Source organism: Megalops cyprinoides, chromosome 8, assembly GCF_013368585.1.
Source record: "Megalops cyprinoides isolate fMegCyp1 chromosome 8, fMegCyp1.pri, whole genome shotgun sequence".
Classification (NCBI taxonomy): domain Eukaryota; kingdom Metazoa; phylum Chordata; class Actinopteri; order Elopiformes; family Megalopidae; genus Megalops; species Megalops cyprinoides.
Genome location: NC_050590.1, coordinates 39,746,452 through 39,768,294, shown reverse-complemented (window position 1 = coordinate 39,768,294; position 21,843 = coordinate 39,746,452). Strand labels below are relative to the sequence as shown.

Genomic DNA, 21,843 nt, shown 5'->3' with positions numbered 1-21,843 from the left:
AACAGAATTCAAATTGTTCTGCTACTGCAGGCTCATGGACATTGCATCTGGCCGATAGAGTTCAGTCTATAACGGGAATTAGAGCCTTAACAGACTGAGCCACTTTGGCCTCTGCAAGAAAGACAAAATCTGCTGACTATGAAAAAAGTGATAAACAGGATTTTGGCAGACATAATAAAGATAGTGTTCCCTCCACGCCACCTACAAAACAGGAAGAACACTTCTCTCAACACTGACAAAAAAGTCACATTTTTATTATGCAACAAAAATACAAAGATAAATGTTCCAAACAGGAGCACATGATTTGTTGGCAAAATTCTGATCCATATTCTTTAAGCTAGCAGCCTGAAAATGGTGAAGAAACCAGCAAGGGCTTCTCTCTCTCGAGTCCTGTAAAATGGAGGGCTGTAAACCCATTGGTAAACATGCAGCTTTGATGGTGTTAATGCGTGGGGAACATTGGCATCGACTTGTAAATATGCTAGGTTACACAGGAGAGGTGGTCCTGAGTGCGGGAGGAAGTGACATGTTTCAGGACTTCAGAGTGGAAAACTTCACTCTCACTATGTCTGCCATGTTGGGCTCAGCTTCAGAAAGCAGGGATACCATATACTGTACCTGGGGGAGACACACAGGCATGGGATCATAGCAGGCCTTGCCACTGTCTCTAGTCTAATGTCTCAAGCTTCCACTGAATTCACATTTATATCGGTATAACTGTAGCCTTCCTTCATTCATGACTGCAGCATAAATGTGAAACCTCAAAACTGCCTTCTAGTAACAAGTACTAATTTTAGGGCAAACTGTCAGAATGCACATAATAAAATAATAAAAAATGAACAAAAAAAGCAGAACGCAGAACCACTTCACTGTTCGACTCATATTGGCCTATTATTGCAATGCTATACATATGTATATATATGACCTTCCAAATACCCCTCAATGTAAGAATTAATATATGAATATAAAACACACACAACACGGAGCTTCTTCACAGCCATCACAAACTGTACTTTAGTAGATTAACAGAAGAAATGCAAATGTGCAACTTGACACCTATAGGTATCTAAACTAAAATGATGGAAAGAAGATGCTGAGCTGTAAGTTGTGCAGTATAAAAGAACAAAAAAACAAAAAGCTGAACTTACCTTGCACTGTTCAACTGCAATGTCAGTCAATACAGAGCAATACAGTGTTCCCTTTTCTGTATTCTCTATTCCCACTAGAGTATTCCATTTAATGTATTACCCAAACAGTATTCTATTTGAGGTATTCTCCCTACAGTATTCCAATTAAAGTATTCCCCCTATAGTACTCCATTTAAAGCATTCCCCCAGGGTAATGGATTTAAAACATTTTCCCTACATTATTCCACCTAAACTATTACCTCTGCAGCATTACATATTGCCACTCCAGTACTCCATGTTCTCTCTGCAGCATTCCATAATCCCCTACAGTATTCCATATTCCCTCTACAGTATTCCATTTAATGTATTCCCTCTATAGTACTCCATATTCCCTCTACAGTATTCCATTTAAAGTGTTCTCTCTGCAGTATTCCATGTCCCCTCTACAGTACTCCTTATTCCTTCTGCAATATTCCAAATACCCTCTGCCGTATGTCATATTCCCCACTTTAAAGTAAGATTGAATATATGAAAGCATATGTGCATGAAGAAGAAACAGGTAAGTACAAAGAGGTAGAGGGGATGTAGGTGCTAACCGCAGTGCTGTGCTGTGGCAGTAAACACTTCACTGCAGACATACAGGTGTCCTTGGTCAAGTAGCCCCTCTTCAACAGCTCTGATAACACATCCTGATGAAAACGCACACAAACACACATCACAGAACAGCTGGTATGCTCATACACACTCCACAGTACAGTTGGTATACTCTTTCTCTCTCTCTCTCTCTCTCTCACACACACACACACACACAAACACAGAGTAGGCTACAACTGGTATAGTAACACACAAACATGCACACGTACAAACACACAGTACAGCTGATATAGTGACACACATACCATAGTAAAGCCAGGTATGCTCTTTCTCTCTGTCTCTCTCTCTCTCTCTCTCTCTCTCTCACACACACACACACACACACACACAATAGTCTCTCTCACACACACCACAGTACAGTACAGATGATATACCCACTTGTTGATTATTTGTTGTTAATATGCCTTATAACAAATAATATGATATGGTTTGACTGAGCTATGTTACATTTCTTCAGTATTCCTTCAGAGAGAAGGTCCTAGTTAGCCTGCCTTGCCTTGTTAAGGTTGGTGAGCATGTGGGCCAGGAACTCTGTAGCTGTCTCCCTCACGGCCAGCAACTGTACGTCATCCTCTCTTGGTCCCTTGCCTGAGCTGTCCTCGCCCTCTTTCACCCTTTGCTGACACTCACTCAGGTACTGTAGCACTCGCAGCAGGCTCCCAAGCAGAGGCAAGTCTGAAACACATATATTCATGTGATCATCTTATATACACTTATATACGCTACCGGTCAAAATTTTTAGAACACCTCCATTTTTCCAATTTATGGAAATTTAAACAGCTCAAGTCCAGTGAATGACCTGAAATGGAACAAAAGGAAGCGGTAAACTGCCAGAGGTTAAAAAAAATGTAGGTTACCAAAAACTGAAAAATAATGTAAACTTCAGTTATAAAAATCCTTTTTCAGGGAACAAGTAACGAGTTAACAACTTACAGCTTTTCTGCAGCAATGGAAGTAAATTAAACCTTGAAAGTTGATGCAAACAATTCCTACAGGTGCCCCAACTTTTGTTGATTACTTACAAACCCTCCGTCTGTATAAAAGCAGCGTTAGAACAGACTGGGTTACTACACCCTCTGAAGCATTATTTGGACAGTATTTCACTGCAGGAAGTAGTATATTGCTTATCATCATGGGAAGAGAAAGACAATTAACAAAGGAAGACAGACAGAACATTATAACCCTTAAGTGTAGGTCTTTCCTTTACAGAAATTGAGGGTGTTCTAAAACTTTTGACCAGTAGTGTACCTTATCTTTGTAAGTCACAACGGATAGGAGTCAAATGAAATGTAATACATGTAATTGTGAATTTACAGGCAAAATTTATTCAAAGATGGTCATAGAGGAATTTAATCCCTTGTATTCATACAACATGTGGGGGAAACACTACTTGCATAAACCTACCTAAAAGGTAAACATACAAATATAAACTGGCTGTGTCCACTCAGAGCCCTCTAGAACAATAAAAATGAACAAACAATTGTAATATTTGCCAATAACTTCTGTTTAACCAGGAGTAACATTGGGCAAAGGAAGAAATAGTTACAACCATTAAAACTGGTTTGTAGTCATCAGTGTGAAATTGTTTCGCTTAATTTGCTTTTATTTTAGTGAAGGGTGAGTTTCTCCCTCTACCTCCCCATCCTTTCCCTATCCAGTACCCCCCACCCCCCAACCCCACCCCAAATGTGCCCCAGGTCCTACTGCATTCCAGCTGGCAGTACTGCTGATCCTGGCAGACAGAGAGGCTGGACAGCACAGCCAGAGTGGAGGCCAGCAGGCCCTTCTGCTCCTGCAGAATAATGGGGGGGTCATCCAGCTGGCACAGGTCCTCACAAATCACCTCACACAGCAGGGTCCAGGCCTGCTCCCTAACCCCATCATGCTCCACTAGGACACAAACATTTTTGCAAATTAATATACTGCAGGCTGTGTAAACATCCATATCAGCAACAAGTAAAATACCAATGTAATACTGAACCACATTACTGCAATGAATTCACAAGTAATCCAATCATAAGGGATGCTAATGTACTATATTGACTTTTTATCTTGTGTCAGATCCTTTGCTTGTCTGGCAAATATATAACAAGCTATAAATGTGACTCTACCTTTGTGTGTGCCCAGCAGCTCATTACACTTAAATACTGCAGTTTGTGCAAGTAATCTCATATCAAGTAATATCTTTGTGTATGCCTATTACACAACTATGTTGATATATCTCCACATGGAAGATTCAAAGCAGACCCTGGGGAGAACAGGGTGAAGAACCTGCCCCAAGAGGTCACTACCTAGTGTAACATACAAGAATCAGTGCTAGTGAATGAAAAAGAACAACAGACAATTCTGTCAAAATATCTTAAATGAAACAATGGTACACAAGGAAGGATAAACTGACACGGTCCAACCAGTGGGGACCAGTGGCAGTCCTTACCAGATTTACACACTGAAATTAGAAAATTTAATTAGAAATTACACCTGAAAAAGCCTTGTACAGACAAACTATGGCATTGTAAAGATGGTTCACCTGGCATCCTATATACAACTAATTTGGAAATGGAAGTGTTTTCTGTGTCCACAGCACAATCCTGTCTTGTGCACTCACAAGAGCAGAATAAGCCTCAGCCAGTGCCTCACGCAGACATTCATGCAAAACCTCATGCATAGCCCCATGTACAGCCCTATGTAGGGCTGGGTGGTGTAGCTGCTGCAATATATGGTACAGCTATTTTTAGCGCAATAATAGCTATCCCCAGTATGCGGCGTTTGGTTTCTTCCCGTATTGTTTTCGCTTTAGTCATGCCTGATGCAGGAGCACACCTTCAAAGTTCAGTGAAATGCTTCCGGGGCAGAAAAATATCACTTGTATCTATTGGTTGGTTAATTTACCTATTAGCTTTGAAAAACACATAGCATATGTTTTCAGTCTTTATCTTAGCCATGTGTTTCTATCAACCACATGGAAGCAGTATAGTGCTGTTGCTGTGATATCAACATTGAATATTGAATAGATACGAGCAGTGGCGGTGGGTGAGCTAGAAACGGGAAGCCTGAACTCTACCTTTAAATCTATCATTACTTTCAACCTGTTCCCCTTTATCCTCCTTGATTAACAATAAAACAAATAATTCACAGAATAATCGACACCAATTACAATAAATGATTATGCTTGCGAAACACAGCAGATTGTCTGAAATTTGTGTGCTAATGTGAAAGCTATAGGATGAGATTGAACAGATTGAGATTGAACAAGGATGGCAATTTGAATAATTAAGTGGCAACTAATCCCAAAGCTTTCTCTTAAATGTTTCACATTACAGCTTTCTTGTGTTACAAAATTCAAATTACAAAACAGAGCTAAATTTAATTAAATTGATTTAAATTACTGAGAATAAACTTTTAGGTTAGGTTAAGTGCAATGAACAATAACATTTAGAACACAGACCTCACAAAAGCTGCGATGTGTCATGAGCATTTAATGTAATTTAAATCCATAAATGCCATCCTTGTTAATCAAACAATTTCATGTAGATTTCGCAAGCACACAAATTTCAGACAATCTGCAGTGCTTCACGGGCATAATCATTTATTCTAATTACGCGACTGGTGTAGATTATTCTGTGAATTATTTGTTTTATTGTACTCAAGGAGGATAAAGGGGAACAGGTTGAAAGTAATGATAGATTTAAAGGAAGTGTTCGGGCTTCCCCTGTTTCCAGCTCACCTGCCATCACTGGATACGAGTAGCGTGTTTTCCCCCACAAGCATTTCACATGGCCTCAGAAAACTGGAGGTGCGCTCCCGCATCAGGTATGACTAAAGCGAAAACAATGTGGGAAGAAACCTAATGCCACATACCTGGGATAGCTGTTATTGTGCTAAAAATAGCTATACGATAAACCGCAATGGCTATACTGCCCAGCCCTAGTGCTATGTAGAGATTCATCCAGAGCCTCATGAAGATCCTCACCCAGAGCCTGGATTCCTTCCTCCACGGTGGTGAGAAGTTGCACGGCATGCAGGTAAACCTCTAGACCTTCTGGGCTCTCAGCTCTGTTCACAAGGCACACAAACATTATACACTGCATTAACACAGAGATATTATGCACATCACTATTATTACAGATATTATACACACTGCTAGCATACAAACATTGCATACACCATTAGCACACATATTATACACACAGCTAGCATACAGTCATTACACACAGTGGGTTAAAAGACATTACACACAAGTGTCCCAGTTCTAATACACAGTATGAGCATGCAGCTGAGGCATTGCAACAATGTAACAGCAATGCTTGTGCTTTTCAGCCTGCTGGCTAATACCCAGAGTAACATAAAAACAGATCTTCTAAACACTGCATTACAAGGCACACAAGAACACATTCAGGGACTTAAATGTAAGAGACACACCTTGGTACACATTCACAAATACAACATTTTAGACTGAAAGATTCACAAAGAAATTCAAACATTCACAACTCTGGGCTATTTGTCCACCTGAGCTGTTTGGCAGCCTCTAGCAGGGAGGGAGCAAGCAGCAGATGACTGCCAGTATCGGCTTCGCTTGGCCGAGCAGTGATCCAGCTCTTCATCAGCTTCTCATCCAGGTCAAACAGCTTGTCTACCAACTCTCCAACCTTAACCAGCAAATCCACTGTATCCAAAGACACAGACCAACCACTGTGAGAACAGGCAGACGAAGACCACAAAAGAATGTGAAAGAAAAATTTAAACACAAATTTTGGTATGTAAACTTGACTGTACCATTGGTGGAACTGCACATAATGAAGCAGAGTCTGGAGCAAACTGGCTCCTGCTGCCGAAACCTTTCCAGCCACTGGGGGGCAACACTGGGCTGGGCAAGGCAGGTGAGAAGCAGCCTAGACACATGCACACACAGAGAATAAACTTTAAGATTTTTTTCATTTGGTAGATTTACAGTGGGGGGTTGATGTAATATGAATTGTACACCTGCACATCTTCGGGCTCCCGAGTCAGGGATTAAGGCACTCTCTTTGGAAGCTGAGCTCTATATCCCAGGGTAAATACCAGCTGTGTTGCCAAATGACTGCATTGTGATGCCATAGTATTCTTTACACCTTGTACTCCTGAATGTCCACTGAATGTTGCATTGAGCAACAACAATGTCCAAATTCTGATTCCAAAAAATGGGAATGAAAGTGGGAAAAAGACCTACAGATGTCCGCCTCTGAAATGAAGGGTTTGTTTTACAAGCTGATAAGAAAGAAATATGGGAGAGGTTTACCAACACAGTTTGCATATTCTGAAAAGCAAAGTGTAGAGAAATGAGAAAATAATAAGTTGTGCAGTACAAATCTCACCTGCTTGTCTCCAGTAGTGTTGGGGGGTCTGAATCTCCCAGAAGAAGCAGAAGCACCTCCCTGTGGGGAAAAAACCACATAAATATCAATCTTATACTGTACTCTTTATTCAGACTGTATATTGCTGACTCAAGGAAAAATGTATCCAGTATCAATATCAATCACCAATGCAAGTGCTATGAAATAAGAGAAATCAGGGTGCTTTCCTTGCAAGTTATTTAACTAAGCTACACTGAATACATTTTATAGGCCCATACACCCCAAAGATCATAACAGGACCATTATGTAAATCAAACAATCAAAATTATTAGTTCAATTTTTCAATAGAACGTCACAAATTGCTGTACATGTAGCATAATGAAAAAATGGAAAATTATTTTCTGACTCAAATAACAGGAGGTTGAGAAACAGCTAAAATGACAGCAGTGGGATAACAAATGTAGTACCCCTGGGAAATTCATTGCTTTTATTTTTGAATAAAATTATTTACAAATAGAGAACAAGGTAAAGGTGTATTTGCAATGGGCTAGTTGCCATGTTTACAAGTGGTTCCGTTTCATATGTGTTCATTACGATGTCAGTACGATGTGGGGAAAAAATATGATTGGTTAAGTACTAGCCAATCGGATTACTGTTGCTATGTACGTTGGGATTGTGCCTGGTTAACGAGGGTAGAGAGAGTTCGAGTTGTGTGGAAAAAAAGAAAAGTTTTATTGGGGTTAAGCAGAAGATTCTGGGGGAAATACAACTTACGAACTGTTTGTGTGTGTCATTATTTTTATTTGTGGGTTACACTTTGCTGTGGATTTTGAGGTGTACTCAGTAGTGGCGAAGAGTAAGAATTCCTGTGCTTGATCGCCATTTTGTGGATTAGCCGTTAGCTGCACGGGACATTTAGCCGTTTCAGACCGTTGCGAGTGAGTCAACGGAGGGCAGCGACGAGTCCTTTTTTTCGCGATTGCTGCGAGGAGACGGTGAGGGAAAAAGGACTGTTCATCAGAGCCTGAGGTGATTGTGTGAGGACAACGCATTGGATACCATCTCACGGAGTAGGCCGCTTTGTTCTTCAGATCGTGGATGTCCGTGAAGTTTTCCTTGGTCTGCAGACGAATGGTTCCGTGAGTAAGAAAACCACGTCTTTGTCCGGCATTATGAGCTCCACCATGCGCGCCAACTAAAGGGTACCCCAGACTGTGTGTGTGTGTGTGTGTGTGTATACAACACGAGTGTTTTTTTTATTATTTATTTTATTTGACGCTGTCTGTATTTTGCTGTGCACTTATCTGGGTACATGTCTGTTCATTTCTCAAACCGTAATTGCACTTCTTGGATAAATAAATATCATCTGCAGCTAAAGTAATTGATGCATAAGAGTTTTGATGGTAATGAGCATTCAGCTATCATTTAGAGAGTCCGCTATTTTAGTGGTGTTGCAGTCCAATTATTTGTAATTCGTGGGATACATTGTTTACAATTCAATCTTTGAAGATTAACTCAAAGTGGGGGCTCACACTGTTATTAGTAGTTAATGCAAGGGAGGTCAGTTATCCAGCATCTAACTATAGCCATTCCCATAGGCTATCTCAGGCCTCTTAGACACCCTGTGTGAGACAGTAACCCTAGACCTATATCCTGCCTGGTGCATTCCACTTAAGCTCCTCCCTTGTTGTGTATTATTCACGTGTTCATGGTAGTGGGGCACAATAATACATGTATGTAAAAGTCAGCTTAGTGGGAGGGTTACACAAATACTGTTGCAAATGAAAAGAATCATGCTGGACAGAGAACAGTGCCATGGTTGAGCTCACACAATTGTCCCAGATCAGCGGAAAAGTATGTAAGATCACTTTTAAAGCCAGCTAGATAGCGGTCTGCAGAGGTTGTGTTAGACTTTCTCGTTGTCCGTCATTTTGACGGACAGGGTCGTAAAACTTCCGTCATAATCTATTATTACCCATCAATTTTCATTTTTTAATGATAATAAGACATATTTAATAGCATTTAATTTTCATTCATTCATTTTCATTTTAATTTTTTAATAATTAATATACAGAACAAGCTTATACATTATGCATTTATAAGGGCATGGACAGAAAAGATGAACAGAGACACCGACCGTGTGGTCACTTTTCATGTCCACACCACACGGGTTAGGTACCGAAACCATACAACCGGTATATATTGAACTGAATTGCAACGCAGATTTCGGTGCCACTTAAATGCCTGAGCGCTGTCGATTAAAATATTTGCCCTCTGGTGCTCCAAAATGGATGTTACTGTACTGTAACTATTTAGTGTTAAATTATTGTAGTTGGGTTAGGTTTTATTTATTATGTAAATTTGTAATGTAAATGTGTTAAGTGTTTTGTATTTATTTGTATCTATATCTTTAAGTATACTTTAAACTGTTACCAGTTAATATATTGTTCAATTTCAAGTTCAAATTTGCCTTAGCAATAAAAAAGCTGTTCTTTAATGTCATCGACCATCGTTTTGTGCCTTTTCTTAGCCCTTTCACATGCAACTTATTTAATGCCATGTAGCGCGTGTGTTACGTTACATAGTTAGTTATGTTTTCATTAGTGTTATTAAGCTGCTCATAGTTTTCACCGCCACATTTGCTATATTTTTTATGTTAAATTGCAGTTTCCTCAAAGCTAAAATTAGAATTTTTCCAATGTCGTGTTCTAGTCGCACCAGTTTTAGCATAGGCACTAAACAGCTGATCACACAGGTGTGACCGTACAGGCACCGTTTAGGCACCGGCAGGGCTGGCCCAAGCCTTAATTACCCCTTTTCCACCAACGCGAACTATGTGCTAGTTCTGGGCTTGTGCTAGTTCCAGTTCGGAGTTGTTTCAACTTGCAAACCTTCTAAGAATCGGTTTGCTTTTCCACGGGCAGAGAGCCACCATAGAGCCACGTTGTTATGTCACTGTATTATGTCGTCTGTATACGTCTCTGTTTTCCCGCTAGCGCCAAGCTAGCAGTGGTGGCTGGTGAGCTGGAAACAGGGCAAGCCTGAACACTACCTTTAAATCTATCATTACTTTCAACCTGTTCCCCTTTATCGTCCTTAACAATAAAACAAATAATTCACAGAATAATCAACACCAATTGCGTAAACAGAGTAAATGAATATGCTCGTGAAACTGCGAAGATTGTCTGTAGTTTGTGTGCTTACGAAAGCTACAATGTGAGATTAATTAACAAGGATGGCATTTATCGATTTTAAATTACGATAAATGCTCATGACACAGCACAGTTTTTGTGAGGCCTGTGTTCTAAATGTTATTGTTCATTGCACTCAACATAACCTAAAAGTTTATTCTCAGTAATTTAAATCAATTTAACTAAATTTAGCTCCGTTTTGTAATTTGAATTTTGTAACACAAGAAAGCTGTAATGTGAGACATTTAAGGGAAAGCTTTGGGATTAGTTGCCACTTAATTATTCAAATTGCAATCCTTGTTAAACAATCTCATGCTGCAGCTTTCGCAACAGCACACAAATTTTAGACAATCTGCGGTGCTTCGCGAGCATAGTGTTTAGCGAGCATAGCGTTTCGCTAGCTTGCAGCCGCCACTGCAAGCTAGCGGGAACAAACAACAATAAAAACAAGAGAACAGTGCTTTAAAAAACAAACTTGTTCACTACACTTTATAAAATTTTAGCCTTTTGTGAAATCAAATGTTAAGTGACATTGGTAGGTGAGTCAATGGCAATGTCAGAAAGTAGCATGCTAATGTTAGCTATTGTTACCAAGGTTACGGTAGCTGGCTAGCTAGCTGTTGGTCAGCTAACATTACCCAAGCAAGCATAGCTACTAATTTCTCACATCAATGATAACAAACGTCAAACGTAACATTGATGTGAGAAATTAGTAGCTATGCTTGCTTGGCTACTGTTAGTTGACCAACAGCTAGCTAGCTAGCCATCAATGTTACGTTCGTAACATCGATGTGAGAAATTTGTAACTTGCTACACAGCTAAGAAATACACAGCTGGCTGGCAACAAGGCGAAACGTTTGAAAAATAAAACTTTGGTTTTTTCTTCTTCTTTTTAGGCAGACTAGGCGCTACACTAGCTCTGGTTTTTTAAAAATGGCAGTCACAAAGTTTTAGTTGGTCATGATAATCCCGCCCCCAGCGGTTCTTTGTTCTAGACCAGCAAAGAGTTGGTGCCGCTCTCGAACCAGTTTTCCTGGCCGAGAGCTGGTTCTTTGGCTGTCGAAATGCGAAGAACTAGTTGAAGATTAGGCACCAGCTCCGAACTGGCCCTCGAAATGCATTGGTGGAAAAGGGGCAACAGGGCCCTAAGCAGAATTTGATTTGGGGGCCCCCCACCACCTCAGCGCCGCCAATACTATTGACTATTGTTAACATAATATTGCGTTTTTGTGTGATTACCCTTGACATAATATAATTATGGCTGTCAAGCGATTTAAAAAAATCGAATTAATTACATGCTTTGTGATTAATTAATCTAAATTTATTGCATATATCAATATTTGCCGTTAGAAGCATTTATAAATATTTCAATTCAAATGGACTTAGGTAGATGACTGCATCAATGATAATAGACAGTATAAACTTCATTTCAGTTCAACATCTGTTTTATTTTCCATACATTCAGAACATGTTTTTCTCTGTTCATGTGCAATAATGGCCATAACAATCAAAAATATGACCTAATCAATTGAGGAAATAAAAAAAATCAGAAATGTTTCAGCAAGAACAATGATGGAAATAAGTCCATAAGTTTGTCATTTTATCCTTGACATTGAAATGATTGTCAATGTGTCATATTTTAGATGCCAAAAAAAACTAAACTAAAATTAGTTAGGCAACATAGACCAACAGTAATATATGATGGATATATACAGCATATAATAGGGATGGTAAGATTCACCGATTCGCATCGGTGCACTGGCAAAAAAGTTCATGATGCGATTGCTGCGATTAAAAAAGTGTGCACCAGATACAATTTGGGATGAACTCGGGATTCATTGTTTCTAACATCTTTGCTTCGGTAAAATCTGATTTATTTGTATATAATTATTAGTAGAGGTCCTATGCCTTTATTATATAGAAATGTGACCAATAATTTTATATTTAGATTGATTCCTCCTCTCTAAACTGTTTCTCAAGAGCATTCTCTCATCTCCACTGCTGTATGTGCCGAATTTTTGTAAAGTCTCTTGGCCAAGTCTTGCTCCAGTTGGAGGTATGTCCAGCCGAGTCACAGATTATCGAGGAGGAGGAAGAGCTGCACGTTCCACCGAAGCACTACAAATCAAATGTTTGGCGACACTTCAGATTTTTCAAGAGAGACTGACAATTTGACAAGACGCATGCAATTTGCAAAATATGCCGTGCTGCTATAAAGTACACAGGCAGCATCAAACAAATATGTTTAGTAAAAATGGCACTTTTTTAGTCAATTTATGATTTTCCGTCTGCTTAAGGAGAACCCAAGCAATAAAAATCAAACTATATTGAATTGCATAGCATCATATTCTTTTGCATCACACCATATCGCGTTTAATTCCACTGCATCACAATAGGGGTGAATCATATCGTATCGCATTAGTAGTTGTTTCATATGTATCTTTAATGTATTGGATCACTGGCATTGCATCGAGATGTGTATCGCATCTGCCTCAATGATGAAGATGCACATCCCTAGTATATAATGTGGATAAGTTTCTGTGTATGATATAAAAAAACCTAGCTAGCCTGCAGTTGGGTATGATAAACAATAGCTAGATAACAAGCCTACCATATATCTAGCCTGGCCATGTATGCTAAAAAGTAGCTCGCAAGCATGTAATGGGCTTTGATTAAAAATGGCTTGCTTGCCTACTGTATAGCTAGCCTTTATGTGTTTGATAAAAAGCAGCTAGCGAGCCTGCTGTTGGGTATGAAAGACAGTAGCTAGCTAGCCTTTTCATGTATGATAAAAAGCAGGAAGCTAGCTAACTAACCTGCAGTCAAGAAACTTTATGTGCTGCTTGCTTAAATATAATACTGAAGGAACTAGTTTTGTCGGCAGAGCCAAATAAATGACAAAAAACATAATTTGTCTCAAATTATCGTTACTTGATAAACACCCTTATTTGTAGAACTGTTGCAGAAAAAGCAATATCACACTCAAGGTCGTGCTGTTATACTGAATATCAGCATGGCTGTGACTTGGTCGTAGGTACGAGGCTGCAAGCCAAGCGCTGAAAATATTCAGTATAACAGCACTCCTTCTCATGTGATATGCACAGTGACGTATAGGGTCAAAGGGGCATCATAGAGCGCGATTAACCTGCTTAGTTTTTTTGACGCATTATTTTTTCTATAATTAATTAATCAAAATTAACGTATTATTTTGACAAACCTAAATATATCACAAAAAAACACTTCAAGCTCTCTTGTGGGACATTTCAAGCACTCTTGGGGACCCCCTGGTGGCCACGGGGGCCCTAAGTAGCTGCTTAGTTTGCTTATGCGTCAGGCTGGCCCTGGGTACCGGTACCGTTTTAAATGTATCGCTTTAGCACCAGCATCGGAAAAAACCCAAACGATGCCCAACCCTAATGTTCCCTCCTCAGCCACGTGAACTTCCACTAAACCCAGTACTCCCTCTTGACCTTCTGCCACTTGCTTGCCCCGTAACATAAGCTGCCGCTGGATGATAAACGTTATCAGTATTATTTGCTTGTCCTTCATCCTCCACCGCAACAATCCCTCTTTTTTCACCTCATTTATCAACGTCATCACAATTATTGGGCTTTTTAAAGAAACACTCAGCTCCCGTGACATTTTGCAACGGTATGTAATGATATAGCTTACCAATGCAATGGCTAAAGCCAGCTAGACAACGAGGTCATGCACGTGAGATCAAAGACAAGACTAGACATTAGCTAATTAATATGCACAATCTCCACCAATTGGACAGGGGTGTGAATTACTTAAAGTTACGGTACATTGCCCTCAGTGTTCTAATCTGTCAAAATGACAGTTGGCCTTCAGATTTTTATAATAGAATAAAAAGAAAAATCAAAACCTCAGGTTGCGGAAATCATTTGTGCAAAAAAAGGGTTGGGGGCTGAATACTTTTTCAAGGCAATGTATATTATTGGCTTAAACAGCAAATCAGCAAGATAAAATTACAGGTAAAGCTGATATCTAAACCACATTAATTGTATGCTACTACAAATAGCTTAGTAGCTATCTAGCCAGACACGTGTCCAAGCATAAATATTTATCTGCCATCTGTTCACGAAGTGTAGCTAGAGTCTCTACATTTTTATATCAACAATAGAGCCAGCTATTAAACTATGTGACATGACATGTGTGGTAACTACCTCTCAGTCATAAATGTCAGTTATAAATGTCAAAATACAAACATATTTTTTTTACTTAACTACAGTCCATCAAGAACTTCACAGAGAACGATACTATAGTCATTTATGCAGTACATAAACTTACTACACCCCATACTACACATATTTGAGAGTACAGTAATAGAACACAGGCAATGGTCTACTGAGTAGTGAACAAAAGTCATTTCATCCCTCACCCTTTTACCTGTTGTTTATTCCAACTACACACCAATAAATTTTTTCAAGGAAAAATAAAAACCTAAAACACTGAACCCTAACAATACAACAGGCTAATTACTACAAAACAACTTTCTGAAACTGCCACATACCCAAGATCCTTGTTATCACTGAGGGAGAGACAGATTTCAGGGAAGCAGGCCATGTTTCCCAAGATCCCCACACAAATCTCCTGGAGACAGAAAAGATCCTATACTCAAAAAACACTAAGCATATAACAGAACATATGAGTCATTAATACAAGTACAATCAACACCATAACTACCCCCCCCCCCCCATCTTCACTGTGCAGAAACAAAATAACCATGGTGGGAGATTGACACTTGTCACTTGCAAGTGACGGTGCAAATGCGGTTATTTTCTTTTTTATTTACAGGTCAATCTTTCAATGCTAACTTGACATGAAACACCAACATTAAATTATATTAGCTAGCTAGCTAATGGTAGTTGTAAACTGCCCCTTTGCTCTGACTGAGTTTTAAAAATAAATGATTTAAAATACTCTTAACTACAATATTGAAAGAAATATGTACAAGAATGTGACTGGTCTTGAAAGTCTTTGCCAGTAAAAGTGTTTGTTGTCAAAAGTACAAAGTTGAGTGCTATGGCCCAGGCCCAACGTCAGCCAATGATGACTGGGATCCCACAGTAGCGGAACTGGGTCCTTCCACTAGGGACATAAGGAAGGAAAAGGCACCCTGGGGCTTGCCTGATAGCTAAATAGTGATTCCTGGTTGTTGGTCCTGGTAGCTGTGTTAGACATCACAACTCTCAGAGGAGAGAATGCTAGTGTAAGCCCCCAACTGACAGCAGGAGTCACAGCTGGGGAACATGGACTATACAACTGGGGAGAAAAACTGTTAAATGTTAAATAATAATAATAATAATTAAATAATTATAAAAAAGACAATTTTTTAAAAAAGTGCAATTTTACTATACAAACACAGACACAGACATACGCACTATATCTACCTGTCTATATATATGATATATATATATATGATATAGTATATAATCTAGGATAAGTCATATTAATATTAATATTACTGTTAACAATAATAATCATTTTAATTATTATATTATCATTCATCAGCCACTGTGTCCAGTAGACCAGCAAGGTTATTTCCCACTCTAAACATAATGTTTTAATGTATCTGCTGGGAATAATATGTCCATAATACGAAAAAAAAATTTAAACAGAGGTAAGTAGTAAGTAACTCGTATTAGGTAAAAATGTAACACTAAGTGAACTGGAACAGTCCACACTAAACAAAAGTGAAACACTGAATAACTGATATACAATTTAGATATATAACACAAGAACATAGTGGAACAATTTGGGAAAAAATGTCTACTGTTTCTTTTCAAATTTGGCATGAATAAGGTTTAACATTTGTTATACCATGGTACAGCTGATATGAATTGCAGGTCTTTATTATCTATATTACAGATCACAGACAGCCACATAGTTATTTTGCAAGCTACTGAAAGCTCCCATTCATTAATAAAGACTTCATGCTGATTAGCTAACAAACTACCTTCAGTAATAATACTCCTTGCATTTATGTCTCCCTTTAGTCATCATGAATGATATTTTTAAATGCCCTGATGAATTTTGATAATCAGTTCCTTTGTTTGTATGTTTTACAGGTTAATTTAAGAGCATACAAACATTTAATGATAAAAACAACCTATTTGGCTCAGCTAGACTTGTAGTTTTATCTTGAAGTTACATTCTGTAATCCACTGTATTATCCCCTATTATGTTTTTCAAAACCTAATTCTAATCACCTCTGAGTCTTGTTTTACAGAGATTAAAGGGAGTCCGTATAGACTTCATATACTTGACTTGAATTTGGCTGGATTAATTTCAAATTTTGCTGAAATTACATTTCCTTGATTAAAATATGACTAACAGAGGGTTTTCATTGACTAAAATCAATGAACACTGAACAGTGAAATGTAACTTAGTATAAAAAGAATTTTAGTCACCCATATTGAAACTATGACTAAATCAGCAGTGGTGGCATATTTAACACTGTGCATTCTGTATAGAGTTAGTTTTCTACAAGTCAGACCATAATCTCATTCAGTCTTACTCATGTCTATGTATGTCCAGAGCAAGATGACTCACCGTAAGCCGCGGACAGTGAGACTTAGCAATGGCTCCTAGCAGGATATCTGTGGCTTTGAACTCTTGTAAGAAGCCAGCCACATCCTGGATACACAGAGGACAAGGAAACACAGACAAAAATAAGCACACATAGATATTCATTACATTACATGCATTTAGCAGATGTTTTTATCCAGAGCAACTTCCATCGCAACAGAACATAAGTGTATCCATTCAATACAAACAAGCAACAGTGTCAGACCAGGTATTCGACAGAAAGCCATACAGGGCAGAAGAGAACAGGTCAGACTCATATGAAAACACATAATATTCAAACCAGCTACTCAAACTCTGTAGCCACTGAAGTTCACATTTCCTCAGTGAAAATCTTCCCAAGGGAGAAAAAAAATGTAAAATGCTTACACTTTGAAATTACTATGACAGTGTATATGGGTAGTGCCCTTATGGTCATATTAAAGAAAGTGCTTTCTCCTCTACTTTTTTTCTACAGTTGGCATTTGTAGATGTGAGTTGAATGAAAAATACTGACCTCATCCATTGCCATGTCCCACATTTTACACAGCCTACCCTCCTCTTCCTCTGGCAGCTCCACCTGGATACCTGGGTCCATAGCATCGTGCTTGACCACAGTCTGGGAGAAGACATACTCACTGACACTGAGTCTCAATGCTTGAGTCACTGATACACTGAGTTGCCATGCTTGTGTCACTGACTGTTCTTCTTTTTGGTGACGCTTCAGATTTGCATAAAACATTTCATGCACAGTCTGCATAAATTTAATTTGTCAACATTTTTTTGTGATTTTTGCAGTGTCAAATATTTGTGCAGTTTAAGCCATTGCATACATATCCACTTCACTAGAAACACAGGATTATCACACCTATGTGTTGAGCTCATGAGAAAACAGACCATTTTTCACGCATTACTCCCTTCCACGAACCACTTTATTTGAAGATACCTACAGCACTGTGTTCCCCGTATTCACTTTGTGGTAAACAGTGGGACAGGACTCCTTCACAACACTGCCATGCCCACAGGTATACCACATAAACAGGCTCCATCTTAGCCCATCTGCTTGCTGGATATGGCTACCTGGATTAGGCAGGTCAAGGTGCTGAAGAGCCAGTGCTTGCTATACAACGTTTCCCCAATGGATTCCCTCTCCAGATGGGATTTGTCCTCCTCCTGGTTAGATGGGGGCGAGGGGTTACGGTGGAGCATTGAGTCCAGGTCAGCCTTGGGAGAAGGAGACCTAGCATTCAGTTCTTCTTGGCTTTCCTCAGTCTCACCACCGCGCTCTGGGAGGCACAAGGGGAGAGTGACCTTAGCTGGAAGTCCAGAATTAACATCTGTGCATGTCCAGTAATGTAATATTGATATTATGGGTTCAATACAATAGCTAGGTAATTAGCTCAGCTCACAAGTACAATCTTACTGATAAAACTACTAAATGCACTCCCCTTGGAATGAGATATGAATACAAATGAGAACAGCTAACTACTAAAGGTCACACAGTTATAAGTTTTATCTGCATTGCATCTAGGAAGATCATCTGATTATAGATTGTATGTGAATCTACTAACTGGTGCTGAGTGAGAAAGCCGAAATCCATGGACAGATCTGTACTAGTTAAACAGTGACCACAGATCTGTCTAATGGATGAAGTCCATCTCTTCAGCCTGTTTCTAAGCAACTTTAGTAACCATAGTTTATCCCTGCAAAGATCCACTGACCATAGCTGGAGAGCTGGATGTTAAGAGCCATCAGATTAATGTCATTTTAGACCATACAACTTCAAAAATGCTCACACTAAGTAAGCAAATCAGAAGACTTGTAGCTTCAATAATAGAAGACACAGATTTTTCAATGACTGTATAAAGAATGCCTACAACTAGTTAATAACATATTTACTGTTACCACCTTACCTTTTGTATAGCACTTATAGCCTTTGTAGCACAGGCTTTTGCTGTGTGATACACTGAAACGTGTTCAGATGTGATATATTTGTACTGTTATTTGAGTTGTCTTATGTACCATTACTTGTATGTACTGACTGACTGAGAGACACAGAATATTTCCCATATTTTCCATCATTATAATGGAAGACAAAAAAACTTCAAATTAAGCAGCACTTATTAGAAGTTGTCAACATAGGCAAGCAAATACACAAATACACAAAAATGCAAGTGTCAAGTTTCAGTCTCCTTGACAGAAATTTGGTTTAAACTACATGAGTAGTAAAATATTTTAAATAACAATGCTTGTAAGGAATATAATAACTGATACTTAGTACTAAGCTAGCTGGATAGTTAGATTAGGTTTTCATAATCAGCAGACTGCAACTGCAGATAACCCACCTGTGATATATTCAGGGTTTGGTTAAAAAGGAATGTATGTAATGTTTGTTTTTTGCAAGTAATTCAATACATGCCACCACCAAAGAGAATGTATACCCTGGGTTTTAGGCGCTGTTCACAGTCCAGTGATTGATACCCAGCAATTGTTGCTATTGGCAATGCACGAAAATGATCGTTGGCTGCAGTGATATTTGGTTTAGTGTGTTGGTTAGCACTGCAGCTAATAGCATATTTGTTACCATTTATTATTTGTTAGCCTATAATTCAGGTGTTTGTTTTGTCCTTGGTTAAGCACATTTCATTACTAATTAGTCAATGGTTTTGTTTCCCCCTTTCAACTGGCCACTCTTCAGCTCAGTATCTGAGCAAGATACTCTACGGGTATATCTGTGTTGAAATGGCAGCCTTGTCATAAGAGGACTAGGTAGTACAAAGGGAGTCTCTCTGGGGAAACCACCGAGTAATATTTTTACCAGTTGTCACATTATCATACCATTACACTAACAATAATCCAGGGAGGCCCTGGGTATGTGTTGATATTGGAATGGTACACTCCTGTCAGGTATATTGTGTTGCACTTGTGTGCTGGGCCTCATTAGTGGTCTCAGCCTTATGTGTTTGACAATGACTCGTTCACGTGTAGCTGACGGATTTTCTGCTTGCCTTCTGGAGTTACTCTGGATAAGAGTGTCTGCTGGATGTCAATAATGTAAATGTAATATTACATGTAGCGTACTCATCTTGTATGTTGCCATGGATAAGAGTGTCTACTTGATGTTAACAATGTAATTGTATTGTTAAATGTGCTTATCTTATATGTCAGTCTGGATAACAGCTTCCCCTGAGTTACAATATATAATGCAATATGACGTAATGACTGATTACAATTTAAAAGTAACCTACCCAAACCCCGGATGTGGCTAACGTTATACTTAACTGTAATGCATACCCATAGCACCTGATACCAAACTACAACTTATAATCATTACATTTTTAGTACTTAGTATCTGACTTGAATGCTATACGGTGGCTAATTGGCTTAATCATGGTTAATACAATGCCTGCTTGCATAGGTTTAATGAATAATAAAATGAAGGATTTTTTTTAAGTTATAAGGGTCTAACCAACATTGCATAAGTCTGAGACAAACATTTTACACACTTAAATGCTAAGTGCAATTACCCATATGGATAATACTGTAATCATACGTTAAAGAACATTTACTAATTCACACTCTGCATATCTTAATTTCCATCTGCATTTGTCAAATGAGAGTAATTATGTTGCACTAGGAAAGAAAATCATATGGCCAACTAACCAATACTATGGCCAATTTCACCTGTACAGTGCAGTCATCGCATGATAACGTTATATGAACATTCCTGTAATTCGCACTCATCCTCTGCTGTATAGCCTAAACTGCTGAAGCTGGTGACACATTCTGTAGGAAAAATGAAATTGTGAGGACACCTGGATGAATTATGCCTCGGTATATCCGATTTTGTTGTTTTCATTTGTTTCAACACAGGGCTCAGACATGTTTCACTATCACCCTTCTCAAAATGTGAGTCTAGCTAACTGATATTTTAATGCTTCGGGGTTTTCCATATTCCGGAAGATGTAACTTCTTATTTTCGAATTATTTCAATTCAAAGACATCTCTGTTTTATTAGCTGTCGACATTGGTAATGCAATGTATTCTCATTGCTGGTACGCAACGTAGACATGTAGCTACTCAACAATATGTTGTTAGCAAAATGGATAGCTATATTTTAGTTTTCCCTTGCTTTAACTGCATGAAAGTGAATCTGACTAGGGACAGTCATAGGTAATTTCGTAGCGAAACCTTCACGTATTCGTTCTTACCCATAATCATCGAGCGCTTGGATCGCTAGCCTAGTGGAACGGAAAACTCCTTTCAGTGTTCACGCTTCTTACAGAGCCGCCAACTTCGTTTGCTACCCACCGATAAATACGACAGCACAGACAGATGCTCGAATGAACTCACATTACAGCATTGCGCATGTGTAAACACTCATTTTAAGGCAGGAATAGGATATGTTCATTCGGACGACTGTCTCACAGGTGCTGCGGATGACTGAGTGTACGTTCGTCCGCGTAGGTAAAATGCAGGGGCCGCAGACATTCAGGCGGAATCTTTTCATTCATTCATTCATTACATTTATCCTTCCCTCTTCGATTGGAAACTATGACGGATTAAAAAGGAACACCTCTGTGTGCAATAAATGCTTGGTTTTATTTCTAAATTGTGATACAGGTGATGTAATTTTAACTGATTTATTTACTTGGCAAATACCAGGCATAAGTTTGGCATATTGGTAAGCAGCAGGACTGTAACCAAAATGTCGCTGATTTGTTTCCCTGCTGGGGTACTGCTGTTGTTCCCTTGAGCAAGGTAGTTAACCCACAATTGTCTCAGTAATTATCCAGCTGTGCAAATAGATAAAATTGTAAATTGCTTTGGATTAATAGCATCCGTTGAAGACAATAATGTAATGTAATTTCATAGCAATAAAGCCAGTATTTTCTAATTGTGAAATGACTGCCACACAGGCAAAAAAAAAACAAAACAAAACATGCAGGACAT

The 21,843-nt window shown here is 38.8% G+C and overlaps 1 protein-coding gene across 2 annotated transcripts; it reads right to left on the bottom strand.

Moving 5' to 3' along the window:
* Positions 1 to 311: 311 nt before the first annotated feature.
* On the bottom strand, positions 312 to 21,228 carry saal1 (serum amyloid A-like 1). Of its 2 annotated transcripts, XM_036535760.1 has the most exons (13): positions 21,102 to 21,228; positions 17,971 to 18,176; positions 17,408 to 17,509; positions 16,879 to 16,962; positions 14,837 to 14,916; positions 7,133 to 7,192; positions 6,555 to 6,670; positions 6,288 to 6,444; positions 5,752 to 5,834; positions 3,486 to 3,671; positions 2,278 to 2,456; positions 1,724 to 1,816; positions 312 to 618 (listed from the first exon to the last, which is right to left on the bottom strand). In XM_036535760.1, the coding sequence occupies exons 1-13, from the start codon at positions 21,109 to 21,111 to the stop codon at positions 532 to 534; spliced, it is 1,443 nt and encodes a 480-aa protein (XP_036391653.1). In that variant the 5' UTR covers positions 21,112 to 21,228; the 3' UTR covers positions 312 to 531. The 2 variants fall into 2 exon arrangements, with proteins under 2 accessions (XP_036391653.1, XP_036391654.1); XM_036535761.1 differs by lacking the exon at positions 1,724 to 1,816.
* Positions 21,229 to 21,843: the final 615 nt, after the last annotated feature.

Coding starts and splice junctions, on each gene's coding strand:
- saal1 (XM_036535760.1), bottom strand. Junction 17,510..17,970: donor CCTTGACCTGCCTAATCCAG/GTAGCCATATCC, acceptor GTCTTCTCCCAG/ACTGTGGTCAAGCACGATGC. Junction 16,963..17,407: donor GGGACATGGCAATGGATGAG/GTCAGTATTTTT, acceptor CTGTGTATCCAG/GATGTGGCTGGCTTCTTACA.